The sequence below is a fragment of the Pituophis catenifer genome, unplaced genomic scaffold (genome assembly GCF_029215685.1).
Source record: "Pituophis catenifer annectens isolate HBS135680 unplaced genomic scaffold, rPitCat1.0.hap2 SCAF_2, whole genome shotgun sequence".
Classification (NCBI taxonomy): Eukaryota; Metazoa; Chordata; class Lepidosauria; order Squamata; family Colubridae; genus Pituophis; species Pituophis catenifer.
In genome coordinates this window covers 285,429,705-285,451,371 of record NW_027256882.1, presented here as the reverse complement: position 1 = coordinate 285,451,371, position 21,667 = coordinate 285,429,705, and the positions used below count along the sequence as shown (strand labels likewise).

Below are 21,667 nucleotides of genomic sequence, written 5' to 3'. Positions count from 1 at the left end.
ACCGGTCAGTCCTAGAGGAGATCAACCCTGACTGCTCTTTAGAAGGCCAGATCCTGAAGATGAAACTCAAATACTTTGGCCACCTAAAGAGAAGGAAGAACTTACTGGAGAAGAGCCTAATGCTGGGAACAATTGAGGGCTAAAGAAGAAGGGGACGACAGAGACGAGGTGACTGGATGGAGTCACTGAAGCAGTAGGTGTGACTTTAAATGGACTCCAGAGGATGGTAGAGGACAGAAAGGCCTGGAGGAACATTGTCCATGGGGTCGCGATGGGTCAGACACGACTTTGCAACTAACAACAACAACATCCCACCCAAATCCATTACCAAATCCATTTGATTTTATTTGACTTATGCAAGCTGCTGTGAAAGTAGAGTCATAAAATATCCACAGCATATATTTAAAAAAAAAAAAGAAAGAAAAATTACTAACTCCAAATTGCTTATAAACTCATCACTAAGTGATGGTGCTAATTTATGCTCCAAACTAACTTGGCTTTTGTTTCAAGGAGCAGATGCCCCAACCCAAAAACGGCACCTGCTGTCCCTCCGCCCCTCACCTACCAGAAATGGGGGAGCCACAAGCAGGATGACCCACAATTTCTCTGCTTGAAATGGAAGGAGTGTCTCTCCGTAAAGTTTTATTCCAAAGGTCAAAGCCATGTGCTTTTACTGCCTCCATGAGGACAATCAAATGTACGGACAGGCTCAATTACAAACTTCTCTTGAAAGTTAACCTGAAATTCACTTTAAATACAGTTGAGCAAAGTAAGCACTGAAAAGATTTTATGAAAGCTATAGCACTTTACATGAGCAGATTACAGGTAGTCCTTGACTTACGACCACAATTGAGCCCAACATTTCTGTTAAGTGGGCCATTTGTTTAAGTGAGTTTTGCCCCATTTTACGATCTTCATTACCAAAGTTGTTAAAACTGTTAAGTGAATCACTGCTGTTCTTAAGTTAGTTAAGTTGTTAAGTGGATCTGGGTCCCCCACTGACTTGGCTTGTCAGAAGGTCGCAAAAGGTGACGATATGAACCTGGGACACTGCAACCATCAGAGATATGAGTCTGTTGCCATGCATCTGAATTTCGATCACATGACGTGAGGATGCTACAATGGTCATAAGTGTGAAAAACGGTCATAAGTCACTTTTTTCAGTGCCGTTGTCACTTTGAATGGTCATTAAACGGATTGTTGTAAGTCGGGGACTACCTGTACCAACGTCCTTGCACACAATGTTACCTATTGATTGAAGGGATGGGAGACATTACGGCCACACCTCTCTATAGCTTCTTCACTTCAAACCAGTGGTGAAATCCAATTTTTTTTACTACTGGTTCTGTGGGTGTGGCTTGGTGGGCGTGGCAGGGGAAGGATACTGCAAAATCTCCATTCCCACCCCACTCCAGAGGAAGGATACTGCAAAATCCTCATTCCCTCCCCACTCCTGGGGGAAGGATATTGCAAAATCTCCATTCCCACCCTACTCTGGGGCCAGCCAGAGGTGGTATTTGCTGGTTCTCCAAACTACTCAAAATTTCCGCTACCGTTTCTCCAGAACCTGCTAGAACCTGCTGGATTTCATTGCTTCAAACCTATATCTTAAAAAAAAGTTTTACTACTTTTTCTCCTTAATCCAGCCCCCGATATCAATTCTGCAGGTTAACCCAGAAAAGGAATAGGTAATATGGCACCTCTAGGTGCTACAGTTATCCAGAAACCATGTAATTAAGCGACGTTTGAAAAGAAGTTGAAAAATGGCTGAAATCTTGCATGGTTGCCAAACTTCATGTGATTTTAGATTCATGATATTTTAAAATGCTCTTGCATTATTCTATCCTTATTTACAAGAGATTTACACGCTCATGGAAACTCTGTTGAAAGTTTGGCCATTTTTAATTAGTTTAATTTATTTAGCAACAGCACAATTATGCAAGACTGTGCAATGACACTCGTGACCTAAAAAAACTACCAATTTCTGACAAAGATCCTTGCAGCCCCCAAAATCCTACCTGTTCAATACAGGTCATCCTAAAGACTATCACAAATTCACAATAAGCACTTTGGTGGAAAAGACCATCCAGTTGAGAATAGAGAGAGAATATTGAGGTATTATGATACAATGTCTAGAATATTATGCATAACTAGTGAGAGAAAGAATAATATATACCTAGACCAGATCCTTCAAGGAGCAAGGGGAAAGAGCTTAAAACCTTTCGTTTTAAGCTTACAACCTTTCGTTTAGTGACAAAGTTACAACGGCACTGACAACCACTTCTCACATGACCGTTGCAGCATTCCCCATGGTCACATGATCAAAATTTGGTTGCTTAGCAACTGACTCATATTTATGATGATTGCAGTGTCCGCAGGTCATGTCATCATCTTTTACAACTTTCTTATAAGCAAAGTCAATGGGAAAGCCAGATTCACTTAACAACTGTGTTAGTAACTTAACAACCACAGTGATTCACTTAACAACTGTGGCAAAAACTGTGGCAAAAACTGTGGCAAAAACTGTGTCGTCGGTAACAACTGCTACCGACGACCTCCCATCGTCCCGTGCGCTCCCACAGAGAGGGCCTCCTCAGGGTGCCATCAGCCAATCAATGTAGGCTGGTGACCCCCAGGGGGAGGGAAGGCCTTCTCTGTGGGGGCACCCACCCTCTGGAATCAGTTGCCCCCAGAGATAAGGAGAATCCAAGACCTTAGTGCCTTCCGCCGTGCCCTTAAAACCCACTTTTTCCAGCAAGCCGGGCTGGCTTAAGAAGAAATTTTAAATGTTTTAATTGGTTTGTATTTTTAATTTTGGGCCAAATTTATATATATTTTAATTGTTTTTAATATTTGTATTTTATGTTTTTTAATTCTGGCTGTACACCGCCCTGAGTCCTCAGGGAGAAGGGCGGTATATAAATCTAAAAAAAAAAAAAAAAAAAAGGTCATAAAATGGGGGCAAAATCACTTAACAAATGTCTCTCTTAGCAACAGAAATTTGGGGCTCAATTGTGGTCGCAAGTCGAGGAATAGCTGTAATCGTAAATGCCAAATTATATGGGAGCGCCTTAAATTTCCAAGCATTATATTCACACAGTCTCTTTAACAAGATTTATTGAAAAGAATGCATAAGGTTATAAGAATCCCAGCAAATGGACAATTTCCCATTTAGTACCAAAATATTCCAGTGTACATTAAAGTCCGCAAACAGAATTTGAGGAGGCAGGTTCCACTGATAACAGAAAAGCTTGCCGAACCATCTCTTAAATCTTTTAACAACTCTTGCAAGAAATAACACAATATTTTTTTTAATGTATGCACAGATCTCATAAAAGTTTTCTGAGAAGCTTACAAGAGACAACCACAAAAACTCAAGCACATTATTGAGAAACACAGTATTCAAATTATACAGTGAGCGATTGATTAAAAGAATTTTTGCTAGTATCAGAAAGATGTTATCTACCACACTTTGACATAGTCCACATTAAGAGGAATTTAAAGTTTGAGGAGAAAGAAATTTCAAGAACGTCAGTTAGTAGACAGATATAATGATAACAACAATAATAAAGACCTCACACTGTTATAGAAAAGAAGATGTGATTCACTGATATGGAGATAAGACAAACTGATGAAAAACAACTGGAGAAAATAAAATTATATTGTGGTTTGCACATCAAGATTGAAAGATTGTGCAGAAATGGATAGGCTTACATTGAAAATCAAACAGAAAGAAGATACAGAATATTATCAAACATGGAATCTATTTTATCAGTGGTTGGAAAAAAAGGGATGGGAGGTTAAAAATGTAATCTGTATTAAGCAAATTAAATACCCAGACAACATGATATTTATTAAGCAGTAATAAATGTAAACAATAGAAAATTAATAAAATTTATATTAAAAAAAAAAGATTGAAACATTGTACAGGAAAAATGGAATGCCATATCAGTTGTATCGAGCTCTTGGTGTAATACCAGGGATGAAATCCAGCAGGTTCTGACAGGTTCTGGAGAACCGGTAGCGGAAATTTTGAGCAGTTCCGAGAACTGGCAAATACCACCTCTGACTGGCCCTGCCCCCATCTATTTTCTGCCTCCCGAGTCCCAGCTGTTCGGGAAGAAATGGGGATTTTGCAGTATCCTTCCCCTGGAGTTGGGTGGGAATGGAGATTTTACAGTATTCTTTACCTGCCACGCCCACCAAACCACATCACGCAGACCAAGCCACGCCCACAGAACCGTAGTAAAACAAATTGGATTTCACCACTGTGCAATACCCAGAGGACTCCCCAAATATTTAGAAATTATAAATTTACTGGCCTTAATATTGCTAATTTTGCAAAAGATGAACCTACTTGGAACAACATACCGGTAACTTCGCAGCGATAACTTTTAGGTGCCTGGCTAGGGAACGTAACAACCTGCCATAGCCAACTCACTACGGCCGACTCGCCAGAGGACAACTCACTGTGGGACAATTTAGCAATTCTATTTATTTAAAACAAATAAAACTTATTTTAATTTTTGCCATTCGGATTTCATTCTGTCACTCATTTTGCATCCTTTCTTTAATGATTCTGTTCCACCGTTTCTTTGGTGTTAATGTAACTTTTGTCCCGCAACAAGTTGTCCTGTGGCGAGCTGTCCTGTGGCAAGTTGTCCCACAGCGAGTTGACTGTGACAAGTTGGCTGTAGCGAGTTGGCCGCGGCGAATTGTCATAGACCCACCTGGCTAGTGCCCAAACAATTGAAGTCAACACACATCTTCAATTGGATGAATTGTGCAATAATACTGCTTCAAGGACAACTTCCGAAAATTCATAAAGGACAAGGACGTTTCAATGACAACAAAAAGAACAAGGACAACAATGTTGTTTCTTCTTTTTTTTTAAATAATCTTTCTTAAGCATAAAAAGATAAAGTATCACATTCACTACATACAATATAAAATATGAAATAAAGAAAAATAGAAGAACATTAAGAACTAAAGAGAAAGAGAAAGACATAGAAAAGAGAGAAACACAAAGGAAAGAAAAAAGTAAAAGAAAAAGAAAAATAGAAAATACACACAATATAATAATACAAATTACTATATATATATATATATATATATATATATATATATATATATGTATGTATATATATATATGTTTTCTGAGGTTTTCGCAGGTGTTTGTATGTAGGTCTTTGGTTATTCGGGTTTTCTCCCGCGTAAAATTGGAGGTGTCTGGCAGTTAAAAGGAAGAAACAGCTGCGATCACACATATTGCTCCTAGAAGCACGAAGCCGAGAACACCAGCCTGAAGATGACGAATGAGACTTCGTCGAAATGTTGCCAAGACACTTCCAATTTTACGTGGGAGAAAACCCGAATCACCAAAGACCTACATACAAACACCCGTGAAAACCTCAGAAGATATATATATATATATATATATATATATATATATACACACATACATATACATATACATATACATATACATATACATATACATATACATATATATATATATATATACACACACACATACATATACATATATATATATATAGAATAGAATATAACCTCAGAATATAAACATATATATATATATATATATGTTAAAAGGAAGAAACAGCTGTGATCACACACATTGCTCCTTAAAACACGAAGCCGAAAACACCAGCCTGAAGATGACGAATGAGACTTCGTCGAAACGTTGCCAAGACACCTCTAATTTTACGCGGGAGAAAACCCGAATAACCAAAGACCTACATACAAACACCCGTGAAAACCTCAGAAATTATACACACACACACACACACACACACACACACACACACACACACGTTATTGACGGTGTCTAGTTGTTGATTTTGTTATCTTAGGAACTTTGTTTTTGATTTATCCATTCATGCCATTTGTTCCATACCATATAATATTTCGAGTCTACCTTATCCTTTAATTCCAGTGTTAGCCTGTCCATTTCAACGCAATCGTAAATTTTTTTAATTACTAATTGTTCTGTTGGAATTTGGTCTGTTTTCCAAAGCTGAGCGAATGCCAGCCTGGCTGCCGTGATTACATGCAATATTAAATATTTAAATTCTTTCCTAATATTTTCTCTAATCATGCCCAATAAAAAGATTTCTGGCTTAAGTTCTATTTCTTTGGCCGTTATTTCCTTTAACCAAGTTTTAATTTTTTCTCAGTATTTTTTTGTTTTTGGGCAAAGCTACCAGACGTGGAAGAAAGTCCCATGTACCTGTTTACATTTCCAGCAGATTCGGCTAAGATTGGGGTACATCTTCGCCAATCTCGACGGGGACAGATACCATCTGTACCACATTTTGTACTGGTTTTCTTTATATACTACAGACCTTGTCATGCTCTGGTTGGCTTCCCACACCCTTTCCCAATCTTCTAACTGTATATTGTTTCCAATATTTCTCGCCCAGGCTATCATTTGCCCTTTTACTATATCTTCTGCCAAATCGAATTCTAATAGATATTTATAAATTTTTGAAATTAATTGGAATGGAATGGAATGGAATGGAATGGAATGGAATAGAATAGAATAGAATAGAATAGAATAGAATAGAATAGAATAGAATAGAATAGAATAGAATAGAATAGAGTTGGAAGGGACCTTGGAGATCTTCTAGTCCAACCCCCTGCTTCGGCAGGAAACCGTACACCACTTCAGACAAATGGTTATCCAACCTCTTCTTAAAAACTTCCAGTGTTGGCGCATTCACAGCTTCTGGAGGCAAGTTGTTCCACTGATTAATTGTTCTCACTGTCAGGAAATTTCTCCTTCGTTCTAAGTAGCTTCTCTCCTTGATTAGTTTCCACCCATTGCTTCTTGTCCTGCCCTCAGGTGCTTTGGAGAATAGCTTGACTCCTTCTTCTTCCTGGCAGGCCCTGAGATATTGGAACACTGCTATCATGTCTCCCTACTCCTTCTTTTCATCAGACTAGACATACCCAGTTCCTGCAACCGTTCTTCATATGTTTTATCCTCCAGACCTCTAATCATCTTTGTTGCTCTTCTCTGCACTCTAAAAAGAATCAACTCAACTCAATGGCACTAACTAGATCAAACAAAAAGTCATATGTTCTTTAACTACCTACTTGGTATTAAAACCACCCAGATTTGGACAGCATAAAAAACTGTTATGATGACGATGATGGTTGGTCACACAGTCAGACAGATATTTAGACTGGATTTGGCATTTTTATCCAATCATTATTATTATTATATTCACAAAAATGTGAAATCACAGCTGCCAGTTCTGTAACTGTGCGGGCCTTCCTATGCATCAAATTCTTCCTAGGATGTCCAAAATATATTTGTTTAATATACAGTATGAGTGGACTGCTACTACTAATAACAATTTATTAATTATTAAGAACAGATTATATTGTTGTATAAAATTAACATAGAAGAGAAAGAACTGGAGAAAATAACAAAATACAAAGTAAGCAGAAGTAGAACAACTGTGGCAAAAAAAAAAAAAAGAAGAAGCAAGGGTAGTACCAATAGTAACAGGCGCCTTGGGTGCAATCTCAAAACAATTGGAGCACCACTTGAACATCATCGGCATTGACCAAATCCCCATCAGTCAATTGCAAAAGGCAGCTTTCCTCGGAACAGTTTACATCCTGTGATGATGCCTTTAACACCGTCAAACCTCAACATCTGACTATCCCAGGTCCTTGGGGAAGGACTTGATAAATGGATAAAAAAAGCCAAACATCTAGATGATTGTGAGAATCAAAACTGCTCTATTACCAAAGCTACAGAGGATTTTGTTGTTGTTGTTAACCTGATTTAAAACCAATAATGGCTAAACGTAGACCTACAGATGCGTAATGCTTGCATCTCAAATCATCCAAGACTCTTCTTCACTGCTTTCTATTGCCTTAAGCAAAACATTAAGGATATAAATATGTTTAGGATTAGCATTTAGTTCATTGTGGGGTCTTTAACTGGGAGGAAGTGCAGACAATTTGGTTTAATTGTTTTTTTGTTGCAGGAGAGTTACACAGAGGGAGGAGAGAAAGAGGAAATAAAACACATATGAAGGTCTTTGTACCACACACAGAGAGAGCGCTGTGGTTAGGGCTTGTTAGCATTCCCTACAGACATGGAATTGATTCATACTGAAAATAGATACCCAAACAAGCAGGGTAAACCAAATGTGATTTCTATCGCAACTCAAGGGAAGGCCAGTCCACCGTACATTGTACATCACTGTATCAGACCAGACATGTGCTGACATTGTACCATAGAGAAAGCAAAGTACAACCGGACATGCAGCTGCTACCGAAATGAAACAAAAAGTAATTGCCAATGTTCACAAAAAGATGGTTCTTGAGATGAATTACAATATTTTTTCATGGGATTGAAAAGGCAGCGCAAGTAGAATAATTGACATGGCCAGAATCACAGGTTTGGAAATCTCACTTGGCGTTACAGTTGAAGACTTCGTGATCTATGGGACTAAACATAGAGCCAATCTGGTCTAGCGGTTAAAGCACCAAGCTTAGAAACCAGGGGACTGTGAGTTCTAGTCCCACCTTAGCCATGAAAACCAGCTGAGTCACCTTGGGCCAATCACCAGGAGACTGTGAGTTCTAGTTCCGCCTTAGCCATGAAAGCCAACTGCATCAACTTGGGCCAATCACCAGGAGACTGTGAGATCTAGTCCCGCCTTAGCCATGAAGGCCAGCTGAGTCACCTTGGGCCAATCACCAGGAGACTGTGAGATCTAGTCCTACCTTAGCCATGAAAGCCAGCTGAGTCATCTTGGGCCAATCACCAGGGGACTGTGAGATCTAGTCCCGCCTTAGCCATGAAAGCCAGCTGAGTCACCTTGGGCCAATCATCAGGAGACTGTGAGTTCTAGTCCCACCTTAGCCATGAAAACCAGCTGAGTCACCTTGGGCCAATCACCAGGAGACTGTGAGTTCTAGTTCCGCCTTAGCCATGAAAGCCAACTGCATCAACTTGGGCCAATCACCAGGAGACTGTGAGATCTAGTCCCGCCTTAGCCATGAAGGCCAGCTGAGTCACCTTGGGCCAATCACCAGGAGACTGTGAGATCTAGTCCTACCTTAGCCATGAAAGCCAGCTGAGTCACCTTAGGCTAGTGTCTCTCACTCAATCTAACTCATCTCAAAGGGTGGTGGTTGTTGTACAGATAATAGGAGGGGGAAGGAGTACAGGTAATCCTCGACTTACAATCACCAGTGAGCTCAAAATTTCTATTGCTAGGCGAGACAGTTGTTAAGTGAATTTTGCCCCCTTTCACGATCTTTCTTGCCACATTTGTTAAATGACTCACTGCCGTTCTTAAGTTAGTAACACAGTTGTTAAGGGAATCTGGCTTCCCCATCAATTTGCTTGCCAGAAGGTCGCAAAAGGTGATCACACAATCCTGGGACACTGCAACTGTCATAAATATGAATCAGTTGCCAAGCGGCCAAATTTTGATCACGTGACCACGGGGATACTGCTAGGGATGTGAGAAAAATGGTCCTAAGTCATTTTTTTCAGTGATGTTGTAACTTCAAACAGTCACTAAATGAACTGTTGTAAGTCGAGGACTATCTGCATTAGTTATGTTCACTGACTTGAGTTATTTATAAAAATAACGCGGGATATCAATAAATGTAAAAATACATTAAACCTGTTAACTCTGCTCTTCGAATGCAAGGTTTAGAACAAAATGAAATTACATAGGAATATAGGTTCCAGATAACAACAGAAGATGCTACTTCTATTTCTTATAAAATGGAGAAAAGGTTTATACCTGATTTAGACATCTGACATGTCCAAAACATACTCACACACACAGACAAATAAAAGCCTTAAATGTTTGATGGACAAAGGTACAGGCAGCAGTAGCACCAATGAAACTCACTTGCTACTCCTGATGCAATTCCGTATAGCAGTCCACCTCCTTCAGATTCGGGCTGGAAGACATGGGAACTTGGAGGAGGGCTTCGTTCTTGACGGATGAAGTTATATAACAAAGTTTTCACTAGTCGGCTGGTGTATGAGACACTGGCAATACAAAAGAGCCAAAGTTTTAAGTGGATTTGGGACTGCAGTCAAATCATCCCTTTCCTTTCCTCTATTTTTGCAAAACTATCTGAAACGCGAAAGTTTAAAAGTGCTCTTTTAAAAATGAAAACAGATCACTAAGATATACATCTCAAGTTAAAATCCCTAATTCAGTGTTTCTTAAGCTTGGTGACTTTAAAACGGGTGAAATGCTTCCGGTTCAGACCAGATCGCCTGATCTGGTAGCGATGGTGGTGGGTTGTTCGGAGAACTGGTAGCAAAAATCCCTGCCCCCCCCCATGCCCAGATGAGCCATGCGATCATCAGAGGCTGTTTTTTTTTACTTTTAAAAGCATTTTTCCTGCAACCTCTTCGGCCAAAAAAATGCTTTTAAAAGTAAAAAAAAAAAGCCTCTGATGATCGCGCGGCTTAGCTGGGATCGTCAGAGGCTTTTAAAAGCATTTTTTCTGCAACCTCTTCAGCCGAAGAGGTTGTAGAAAAAAAAATGCCTTTAAAAGCCTCTGGCGATCCCAGCTGAGTTGCCTGATCGTCAGAGGCTTCTAAAAGCATTTTTTCTGCAACCTCTTAAGGTTGTAGAAAAAATGCTTTTAAAAGTAAAAAAAAAAAAAAAAGTTGGCCACGCCCACCATCACATTACCCTCCCCCACCAAGCCATGCCCACAGAACCGGTAGTAACAAATTTTACATTTCACCACTGCTTTAAAATGTGTGGACTTCAACTCCCAGAATTCCCCAGCCAGGGGAATTCTGGGAGTTAAAGTCCACACATTCTAAAGACACCAAGCTGGAGAAACGCTTTCCTAATTTGATGCCTGCTAGACACTCTTAACTCTTCTGAATTTTAAAAAGGCTAATATATTTTAAATGTGTTAACAGAGGTGCTAAAAAAAAAGTGCTAGTCTATGAAAATAAACACAAATTTTCCATGACCTTTTTATATATTCAGAAATCATTTTATACGACTTAGCCTTTATAGATTCAGAAAATAAAAATAGTTTGCCACTATTTGTTCTGTTACAAAACAGAATACTCACAGGTACAGAGCAATGAAGGCAGAATAAATTTACATATCTGTGACAGCCTGCTCTTAACCTGGTTCAACAAAACTAAAAAAAAATCTAATTCCCACTCTTTAGAGATTCACAGAAATACACAATAAATACTTCCCTGCAAAGCAAAACTTTAGGCTTAAACAACCTGGTGCATTCTAAATATTTGAAATATAGTTCCCACAATCTCTTCTTGCCAGTGGCCATGCTGGCTTGGGCTGATGGAAGCTAATATCTAAAACATCTAGAAAACAATGGGTTTCTAACTGCTGCTATGAAGTGTTGTTTTTTTTTTTTTTTAAACTTGCTGTATAAATGCAGAGCTATTCTAATTCACTCCATATCCTAAAATTATGAAGTGGAACTGCATACAATACTTTCATCTCAGTATATTTGTTTAACAATCTGTGTTTAAGTGTGATTAAAAAAAAAATTCTTATTGCCCAGAGTCAATCTGTTATCAGCTTGGGAGATCTTTTAGGAACACAAATTAACCTAAATAAATATATTTGCTTTGACAGAGTAAATGCAAGTGCTATGCTCGTAAACTCAAGAATAAAACCTACCTACCTGTTTTTCCCCAGAAAATAAGACTCAGTCTTATATTTGTTTGCCTCCAAAAAATGCACCAGGTCTTATTTTGGGGGAGATGTCTTTCACTGACTCACCTCGCGGTGGCGGCACCAACAGCCTTGACCAGCAGGAGCGCACTGCCGGCCCACTTCTGCAGCCGCTTCGCGTCACTTGCACGCATTGCCCCTGACCTCAGTTTCACTGTCAGAGGCCTTCAGGAAAGGCCTCTGCAGCTGACAAGAGCTCCAGATTGAGCTCTTTTCCAGAAGGCCTCTGATGGCAAAATGGAAGCCAAGGGGCACTGTGTCAATCCAAAACTCGTTTCTCAACTGCAGATGCCTTTCCTGAAGGCCTCTGACAGCGAAACAGACATTGAGGGCGACGTGCGCAAGAGGCGGCAAGCAGCTGCAGAAGTGGGCCGGCAAAGCGAGACAGGTGTCGGGGTGCGCGAGGCCTGGCTGCAACTCTTCCCACCCTCGCTTGATTTTTACCCGTACGCCTCACTCCACCTCATGCAACCAGATGCAACGAAGTGGGCAGGCTCTTAACTAGGGCTTATTTGGGGGGTAGGGCTTATATTGGGCACACGTGTAAAAAAAAATCAAGCTAGGACTTATTTTCATTTTATACGGCTTGTTTTTGGGGAAACACAATAAAATAGCACTGCAGTCTAACCTACCATCGGCCATGCATAAGATACTTATGAATGATGCCCTTCCGCAGAATTTCCTTGTGGAAAAGCTGACAGGAGAGAAAAACGACCAGTGTTGTCACAGCTTCCAGCGAAATGCTGTATGTAATGTCTCTGCAACGAATGAAGACATAAAGTATTAATCAACACCAATGAGTACATATTTACTAGGAGTCTTTTTACATGTTATATGCAAATATTGGCTATAATGTACGCTATGAACCTGGCTCAAAGAAATCCTTGACAAAAATCCCCTCCCCCAATTCTGATTGCACTAATCCATAGGATCTCTTCCTCGTGTATTTACAAATAAGAAAACCCTGAAAGGGGGGGGGGAGTAGATAATTCAACAATACGTGGATGGGCTCCATATAAGTACAGTAGCAATGGGTGCCCCGTTAGAGGATCTGAAGGACCTGGTTGTAGATAGATCCCCTGGAGAAAAATTGATGTGGCCACTAAGAATCAACCCTGAATTGATGGCATATAATCAATCAGATTACACCATTCAATAGTCATAGAACACAGAATCATATGTCTGGAAGGGATCTTGGAGGTCTTCTAATCCACCCCTCTGCTCAAGATAAGAGACCTTATACCCGTGATGGCGAACCTATGGCACGTGTGCCACAGGTGGCACACGGAGCCATATCTGTGGACACGCGAGCGTTGCCCTAGCTCAGCTCCAGTGTGCATGCGTGTGCCGGCCAGCTGACTTTTGGGCCTTCCGGGCCCACTGGAAGTCGGGAAATGAGCCGTTTCAGGCCTCTGGAGGGCCTCCGGTGGTGGAGTGGGGAAGGCTGTTTTCACCCTCCCCAGGCTCCTAGAAAGCCTCTGGAGCCTGGGGAGAGCGAAAAACGGGACTTCTGCCTCCAGAGGGCCTCCGGGGGGGGGAGGCTGCTTTCGCCCTCCCCAGGCTCCAAGAAAGCCTCTGGAGCTGGGCCCACTGTGCCATTGCATGTCAAAAGTGGGGGGAGTGTGGAGGGGTTGTGCGCATTGAATTACGAGTGTGGGCACGGGCATGTGTATGCACGCCCCCCCACGCGCGACCCCCACTTTTGGCACACGACGGCAAAAAGGTTAGCCATCACTGCCTTATACTATCCTGGTCAAATTAATCAATCAGAATAGAGCTGGAAGGAACCTTGGAGGTCTTCTATTCCAACCCCTTGTTCAAGCAAGGAGACCCTATACCATTTCTGACAAGTGGCTGTCCAGTGTCTTCTTAAAAGACTCCAGTGATGGAGCACCCACAACTTCTGAAGGCCAGCTGTTCTCACTGTTAGGAAGTTTCTCCTAAATTCCAGGTTGCTTCTCTCCTCGATTCATTTCCATCCATCGTTTTTTGCTTGCCTTCTGGTTGTTAAGTTTATTTTTAAAAACCTCCAGTGACGGATGATTGAGATTCTCAATAATCCAGGTTGTGGTTGTCTCAAGTTTTCAAAGAAAAAAACAACAAGAAAGTTCAGTTATCCTTTTAGAAAAAGCACCTTTGGGACTCCAGTGATGGATCACCCACAACTCTGAGGGACAGTGTTCTCACTGTCAGAAAATTTCTCCTTACTTCTAGGTCGGATCTCCCTTTCACGAGCTTTTACCCATTATTTCTTGTCCTGCTGTCTTATATTCTACCTTTGTTATTGCTTCCCATTGCTTTTGAATAACCACCAAGTTTCATACACAACTAACCAGGAAGAGGAGAGTGAACGGGCTTCCCCCCCTTCCTCCCCCGCCTCCCCAGCCTAATTTCTGGTGTTTCTAGGAGTACTGAAAAGACCTCTAACCTAAAAAATCCAGAGCTATTGCCAGTGAGTCATTACAGATAATAAAGAACCCTGATATAGTTACTAGGGATGCGGTGGCTCATGAGGTTAGAACGCTGGGCTGATGATTGGCAGGCTAGTGTTTGAGACCTGCTGCCGCCACCGAGGGGAGTGAGCTCCTGCCACACCCTCCAGCTCCTGCCAACCCTGCAGTTCGAAAGCAGGCAAGCACAGTGGTGAAATCCAAATTTTTTTTACTACCGGTTCTGTGGGCATGGCTTGGTGGGTGTGGTGTGGCTTGGTGGGCGTGGCAGGGGAAGGATACTGCAAAATCCCCATTCCCAACCCACTCCAGGGGAAGGATACTGCAAAATTCCCATTCCCTCCCCACTCCTGGGGGAAGGATATTGCAGAATCTCCATTCCCACCCCACTCTGGGGCTAGCCAGAGGTGGTATTTGCTGGTTCTCCAAACTACTCAAAATTTCTACTACCGGTTTTCCAGAACCTGTCAGAACCTGCTGGATTTCACCCCTGGGCAAACATGAGAAGATAAATGGTACCGCTTAGGTAGGCACCTTCATGGGGAAGTGAAAGGAGCCCCCAACTAGGCATCCCCTGGGCAACAGTGATGTCACCAGCAAATCCTTTCACTACGAAAGCACTTTGGTGCTTCCAAAATGGAAATATTAGTATAGAGTTACTGAGTTATTGTGTCTTCAAGTCATTGTTGACTCTGGCCAACTGTCTAGACTAGTCCCTAAAGTTTTCTTGGCAAAGGTTTTTAGAAGTGATTTGCCCTTGACTTTTTCACAGGGCTGAGCGTGAATGACTGGCCCAAGGGCACCCAGCCAACTTTGCAGGCCCGAGCTGGAACTAGAACTTGCAGTCTTCTGGTTTCTAACCTGATGCCACTAACCACTAAACCAAACTGGCTCTTTACACCCCCACAAAAAAAAAAATTAAACTTGGAGAAAATATAATAGCCATAGAAGTGTTTCATACTTAGAACCTTAACAGTACAAAACAGTACAGTACATAATATTGAAGTACTTTCAATATTATGAAAGACATTTGTCAATTTGTGTTTTTCATTTGTGGCTGATTAAGTCCAGCATATGCCACAGCAGTTTAGCATTGGGTCCAGGAAGTTCAAAAGTAGGAATGTAAGAGCAGTAACATCTTCCTCTGTTGCTTTCTATCATCTGGTGTTCAAAGTATGCAAGTCTAAGATGTCAAAGATTTTCAAATAGCCACGGATAGCCCTGTCCTCCATGAAGGAGAAATTTCCTAACAGTCAGGACAATTAAATTAAAAGAGCCTTGGTGGCGCAGCAGACTAAAGCACTGTTAAGTAGCACCAGCTGCCTGCAATTAGTGCGAGTTCAAATCTCACCAGGCTCAAGGTTGACTCAGCCTTCCATCCTTTCGAGGTAGGTAAAATGAGGACCCGGTTTGTGGGGGCAATAAGCTGACTTTGTATAAAAAAGAACAGCGCTTGGGGGGGCCCAAAAGCCCTACTAAGCAGGTATATACAAAAGTATGAAGACTATTGCTTAATGCATTGTAAGCCGCCCTGAGTCTCCGGAAAAGGGCGGCATATAAATCGAACCAATCAATCAATCAATCAATAACCAGTGGAACGACTTACCTCCAGAAGTTGTGGGTGCTCCATTACTGGAGGCTTCTAAGAGACTGGACAGCCACTTGTCTGAAATGGTATAGGGCAGTGTTGGCAAACCTTTTCGGCACCGAGTGCCTAAACAGGAGTGAGCGCACGTGCAGGAGAGCATTGGAAACCAGAAGAGCAGCTCCCTGGTGCGCACATGCAGGAGCGCTGGAAACCGGAAGAGCTGGCCAGCTGGTCTTTGCATGCGCTGGGAAGCTGAGCTTCCGCTTTCCGGCATGCGCATGTACGCCAGTCACCTGGTCTTCCAGTTTCTGGCACTCCTGCGTGCACGAAGACCAGCCTGCCAGCGCGCATGTGCGCACCAGAACCTGGAGGAACCACGGACGACGGCTGGCGTTCCCAGAGAGATGGCTCTGCGTGCCACTTCTGACATGCGTGCCATAGGTTCGCCATCACAGGTATAGGGTCTTCTGCTTGAGCAGAGAGTTGAACTAGAAGAACAAATCCTGTTCCGTGACCTCGGGCCCTGTCCATTCAGAACTGGCCCGTGGAAATGGCATGCGAGGGCACGGGCGTGAAGCTGCATTTGTGAAAGCAGCACATTCACGCAAAACTATCCCCTCTCCCCTTCCACGGCTGCTGCCTCTGCCGGTCTGCCGACCTGGAACGGTTGGAGACCACTGGACTAGAAGACCTCCAAGGTCCCTTCCAACTCTGTTATACTGTTTATGTTTCTGAATTTGTCCTGGCTTCCCTTTAAAACCATCTAAATGTGCTCTCCTTTCCCATATTTCTTGAAAGCTAAACTCTGCACTTGTTGAGGAGTCCCAAATCTCTCTCTCTCTCTCTCTCTCTTTCTCTCTGTGTGTGTGTGTGTGTGTGTGTGTGTGTGTGTGTGTGTGTGCGCTCGCGCACGCAATTTCAAGAGGGTTGAAATCCAAGTTCGGATTTTATCTGTGTCTACCACGCCGTCTCCTATTTAGAGTTTTGTAAGAATTATAGAGTCTTGCCTCAGAAGAAGCAATCCCTTTTAATCCGTTTGGCTGCCCCTTTTTTGTACCTCTTATCGGGTTCTTTAATTTCAGTGATCTTGTGCGGTAAGTACTTTTTTTTTTTTTATCTCAGGCTTTTCAGCCTCGCTGATCTGCGATACCAAAATGGCATCAAGGCTTTGCAATGTTTATAGTGGTGGTTTGGGATGCCCAGATGTTTTGCGCTGATAAGGACGGCAGGATAACAATATTTGGGTACCCTTGCTGGGAATCACTGACCTATAGACTCGTCCCACGTCAGCTTTTCTGAACAAAAGCCATTTCTTACTCTTCATCTCCTAACAAGTCGAATTTCACCGGAAGCATCCAAGGTTAAAAGTTCACTAATTTAGGACGGTTGCCAGAAGAGACGGATTCAAGCATCAACATTCAAATAATAAAGGAAAAGGGCTTGATTGCCACATTTCCCAAGGGTTGACCAGAAAAGTGAAAGGCGAGTTGCCAAAAAAGGATGAAGCCAGTTCAGGATACTGAAAGGCAAAACCTCATGTTTGGTGATCTCCGAGGAATGTGGTCTTTCCTCTTGGCAATGCTCTCCAAATTAAACATCCACTAATGGCAAACATGCAATGCAAAGAATACACTAGCGATGCTTGTTTGAGAAACATTTGGGAAGCTTCTCAATTTACTTCTGAAAAATAACGGGAAGCCAAAAACCCAACAGTGACCTCTTTTGCCATCCTCTTTATTTGAAAAGAAAGAACAGGAAATATTCCCAGTTAATTCTTCCACCTCCATAGAAAGGAAGGGAGTGGATTCAGCAGCTACAAAAGGGAATTAAGATGTCTCGCTCGTGAGTCATTCCTTGGACTGCAGACAAAACCTCAGGACACTCAACGCTTCCATTTCTCACCCTACCTAGGTTTATATTCATCCGTAAAAATGAAAACAAAAAATATATGTATCTGTTAAGTCACGCAAAATTACACCCGATTGCTAACGTTTCCACGCTTGTACCAAGTCAGCCATTCTATAAAATAAATAGAAACACCTCTTTCAACAGCAGGATTTGCTTATAGAGACCGGGTGCTTTCAGATGGAATATTAAACCATAGCTTGGTGTTTAGGAACGAGAGCAAATTTCACTTGCATGTTTCTATCGTCTTCTTTGCTTTTAAACAAGCGAGGAAATGAAGAAACTTTCTTGTTTGGGTCAAGGAAAAAATACACCTTGCAGCTACATCTTAATGGGGAGCATAGTGCCATGCGGTAAATTACACCATCTGTTGAATTTAGATACAGCAACAATGCTACTCATTCCGATAGGAAGCTTCTAATCCCCTCGCTTTCCAAGGAAGGAAGAGCATCTAAAATGAAGGGAAACTTGTGCTAAAGCAATTTTGCATTTATAGTATAGATTTCCAAATTTTCAAGGCTGTGCCAGATACGATTTTTAAAAATTAGCTGCTATTTGCTCAGAGAGAAAATTCATGCTCTTTCATTTAGTTCTGCAGGCTATAAATCTTGAAAAAGTTGGGAGTTTTATTCTCCAGTGGTTTCAACAAATAAGGGACTGTAAATAGAACATAAACTCCTAGTGCTGGAAGGGACCTTAAAGGTCTTCTAGTCCAACCCTCTGTTCAAAGCAGGAGACTTTATATCAATTCCAGTCAAATGGTTGTTCAGTCTATTTTGGAAAATCTCCACTGATGGAGCACTCACAAATCCAGAAGGCAAGAAATTCCATTAATTGTTCTATCAGAAAATTTCTTTTTCTTTTTTTACTTCTAGGTTGGATCTCTCTTTAACAAGCTTCCACCCATTACTACTTCTTGTCCAGCCCTTCGATGCTTTGGAAAATAAGCCAAGGTTTACTATCTCATTTCCCCTTGCCATTTGATCTAATCATCATAATTCTTGGTGGCTGAAGTGAAAGTTACAAACATATCTACATAAATGTTCAGGTTAACAGGAAGAGATTAAAAATGTCAAATAAAAGCTGTTGGAGTCTCTTGACATTTTAAGGATTCTCCAGATATGAATTGTCAATTATACTTAAAGATTTACTATAATATACTTCAGATATTAAATAAATATGTGAAATAACAAAACCTTATAGCTTTTACCTCAAGTTCAAACGTAATATATTAAATTCTTTGGCACAATCCAGAACATGCACAACATATTTCTCGTCGTTTCCCAAATTTTCTCATTTAATTATTCTATATCTTAGATGAATTCCTGGACACTGTCCAGTTTTAGTCTCAGACTGGGGGGAAAAAAAGATCCTTCTTTGGGAATTTTAATTAGAGAAAAGTGCTCATTTGGCTGGGCAAACGGCAATCCAGCAGGCAAGTTTGGTTGGCATGAATTTAATTAGGGATCAAAATTCACTTTCAGCTTTGAGGCAGAGCCTATCCCTACATGAGAAACAGAAAGGACAATTTCCTGTTGGTTTCATTTGCCACATGAACCCAGCAGGAAACCATAATCTGCTTTGCCTGCTTTTTCACTTAACATAGACAATGATTTGCTTTAGTGCAATAAATCCTAGCTAGTGATTGGCTCAGTGTCCGTAACTGTAGCTTAGCATGATGTGAAAACATAATAGTCGGGACATATGCCTAGTTTGGTTTTGCATGCTGCTCAAAGCTCTCCACAAACCCAACGAGATACATGGCATGAATAGCTACTATAGAAGGAGGGGAAAGCCTCAGGAATTGGCCAAGCAAGCCGTGATTACTTTGTCTACATCGGGTGTCAGCCACATGCGGCTCTTTGGGCCCTCCGTCGTGGCTCCCTGTCAGGTGATCCCACCACTGGCTGCCCCCCCTCCTCGCTCTCCCTTCCCAGTCACTCCTCACCTGGTCTGAGAAGATAAGGGCGACGGCAGTGGATGGAGAAGTGGCCGGGGCAAATAAAGAGAGATGGGGAGAGAGTGAGAGATACAGAGATAGAGGGGGAAAGAGAGGAAGAGGGGAGGAGGGAGGGGGGGAGGGAGAGAGATGTCAAAAGGGTTTTGTGGTTCCCAGTGTTTTTAAAAAACCGGTTCTCTGCCCTAATGACCTGGTAGGCATGGCTGGGGAGGGGAGGGAAGGGTCATGTGACTGGAGGAAGTGAGTGACGTTGAGTTGGCCACGCCCACCCAGGTTTTGTAGCTCCCGTGTTTTCTTTTCTGTGGGAAACAGGTCCAAACGGCTCTTTGAGTGTTTAAGGTTGCAGACCCCTGGTCTATATGTCAGAGACAGAGTTGACTGAGGAGCCCTTGGTGCTCTCTGAGCTTGCTTGTTTTCTTGCAGAAGTTCTTTCATCACCCAGACTAGGTAACATCATCAGTGCTAGTAAAGTCTAGCACTTGAGGATGTTACCTACTTTGGGTGATGAACCGTCTCCAAGAAAGCAACCCAGAAGCACCAAAGACCCTTCATTTCAATCCTGAGCTACAAATATTCTTCTTTATTGGTAAGAGGGTTGATTAACAAACAAGCCCATGGTTTAATGTGATTTGTGTATCTAAGGAAGACGCGCGCACAATTAAGGAGAAACTTCCTAACAGTGAGGACAATTAACCAGTGGAACAGCTGGCCTTCAGAAGTTGTGGCTTTTTCATCACTGGAGGTTTTTAAGAAGAGACTGGATGGACACTTGTCTCAAATTGTACAGGGTCTCCTGCTTGAGCAGAGGATTGGGCTAGAAGATCTTCAATGTCCCTTCCAGCTCTATTCTGGTTGCATTGTAAATTCTGTCTACTTTGGTAAATGTCTATGGAGATTCTCAGTCATTCAGGTCATAGTTGCCTCAAAGGTGCTTTTTTTTTTTTTCAAAAGGCAACTGGACTGGTTTTTTTTTGAGGGAAAAGAAAACATTTCGCTTCACTGATGAAGCTTCTGGGATAAGAAGCAAACTTCTTCTTTCTCAAAAAAACAACAACAATCTAGTTGTCTTTTGAAAAAAACACCTTTGAGTCCACTTTGGTAGAAAATTCTTCATCTATATAAAGATGGGGCAACAAAAATCAAAAGTAGCTATCGGGCTAATTTACTGAAGGTTAAGGAAAGTCTCTGAATTTATAAGGAAATTTATCCTGAGCAGAAGTGGTATTCAGCCAGTTGGTACTGGTTCGGGCAAACTGGTAGCGGAGATCACGGGTGGGCCCGCGCCCGCCCACCCACTATGCTGTCCTATTTAGCCATGTTTTCGAGGCCGGGTGCATGCGTGGAAGGCACGCACGGGGGGCGAACTGGTGGTAAAAATATCTGAAACCCACCTCTGATCCTGAGACAGAAAGAAGAGAGAGTAAGTTCTAAGGTTGCCATAGGCAAAATCCCGCTAAGACCAAATTAATTTCTGTGCACTTTAGCTTTTCTTCAGGGCAATATAGTAAAAATAATTATTGTGCTAATCCCGAGACACATGCAAACAATATTTACAATTTCCCATGATTTTCCACTCAAGAACACTTCAATTCATCTGATTGTAATCAGATGGGGCATGCTAACATTCTTTTTTTAAAAAATCTCATTCCCTAACCTCCTTTTTCTTGTTATCTTTTGCAAATACTTTTTTGAACATAACCTAAACATTCAGAAACAGCTCCTGACATTACATTTAGTGGATCCAACAGAAATAAAATTTGTTCTGTTTTTTTTTGTCTGACTATTACAAATCTGGTTATCATAATGTGGACTGAAGTATAACTATGGAATTCTAGAAGAATGAGTATTTTTTTTAATTAAAAGGGAGTTAAAATGCATAGCCTATAATCATTATTATGTAAAATAGATATTTGAATTTCCAATTAGAAAGGGCCAGTTTTTATTTTGTTAGGTTTATGTCCTGCTTTTTCTTCAGGAAGTCAAGGTAGTATGTGGAGATCTCCCCTTTTTAATATGA

The 21,667-nt window shown here is 41.6% G+C and overlaps 1 protein-coding gene across 2 annotated transcripts in view; it reads right to left on the bottom strand.

Annotated features, from left to right (window-relative positions):
• The window catches only part of DYM (dymeclin), a 275,421-nt gene that overhangs the window by 178,730 nt on the left and 75,024 nt on the right, over positions 1-21,667 (bottom strand). For both annotated transcript variants that reach the window (XM_070938939.1, XM_070938941.1), the window contains exons 8-9: positions 12,380-12,505; positions 9,915-10,057 (exon numbers count right to left, since the gene is read on the bottom strand). In XM_070938939.1, coding sequence (XP_070795040.1) covers positions 9,915-10,057; positions 12,380-12,505 — 269 coding nt within the window. The remainder of the gene's footprint in view (positions 1-9,914; positions 10,058-12,379; positions 12,506-21,667) is intronic.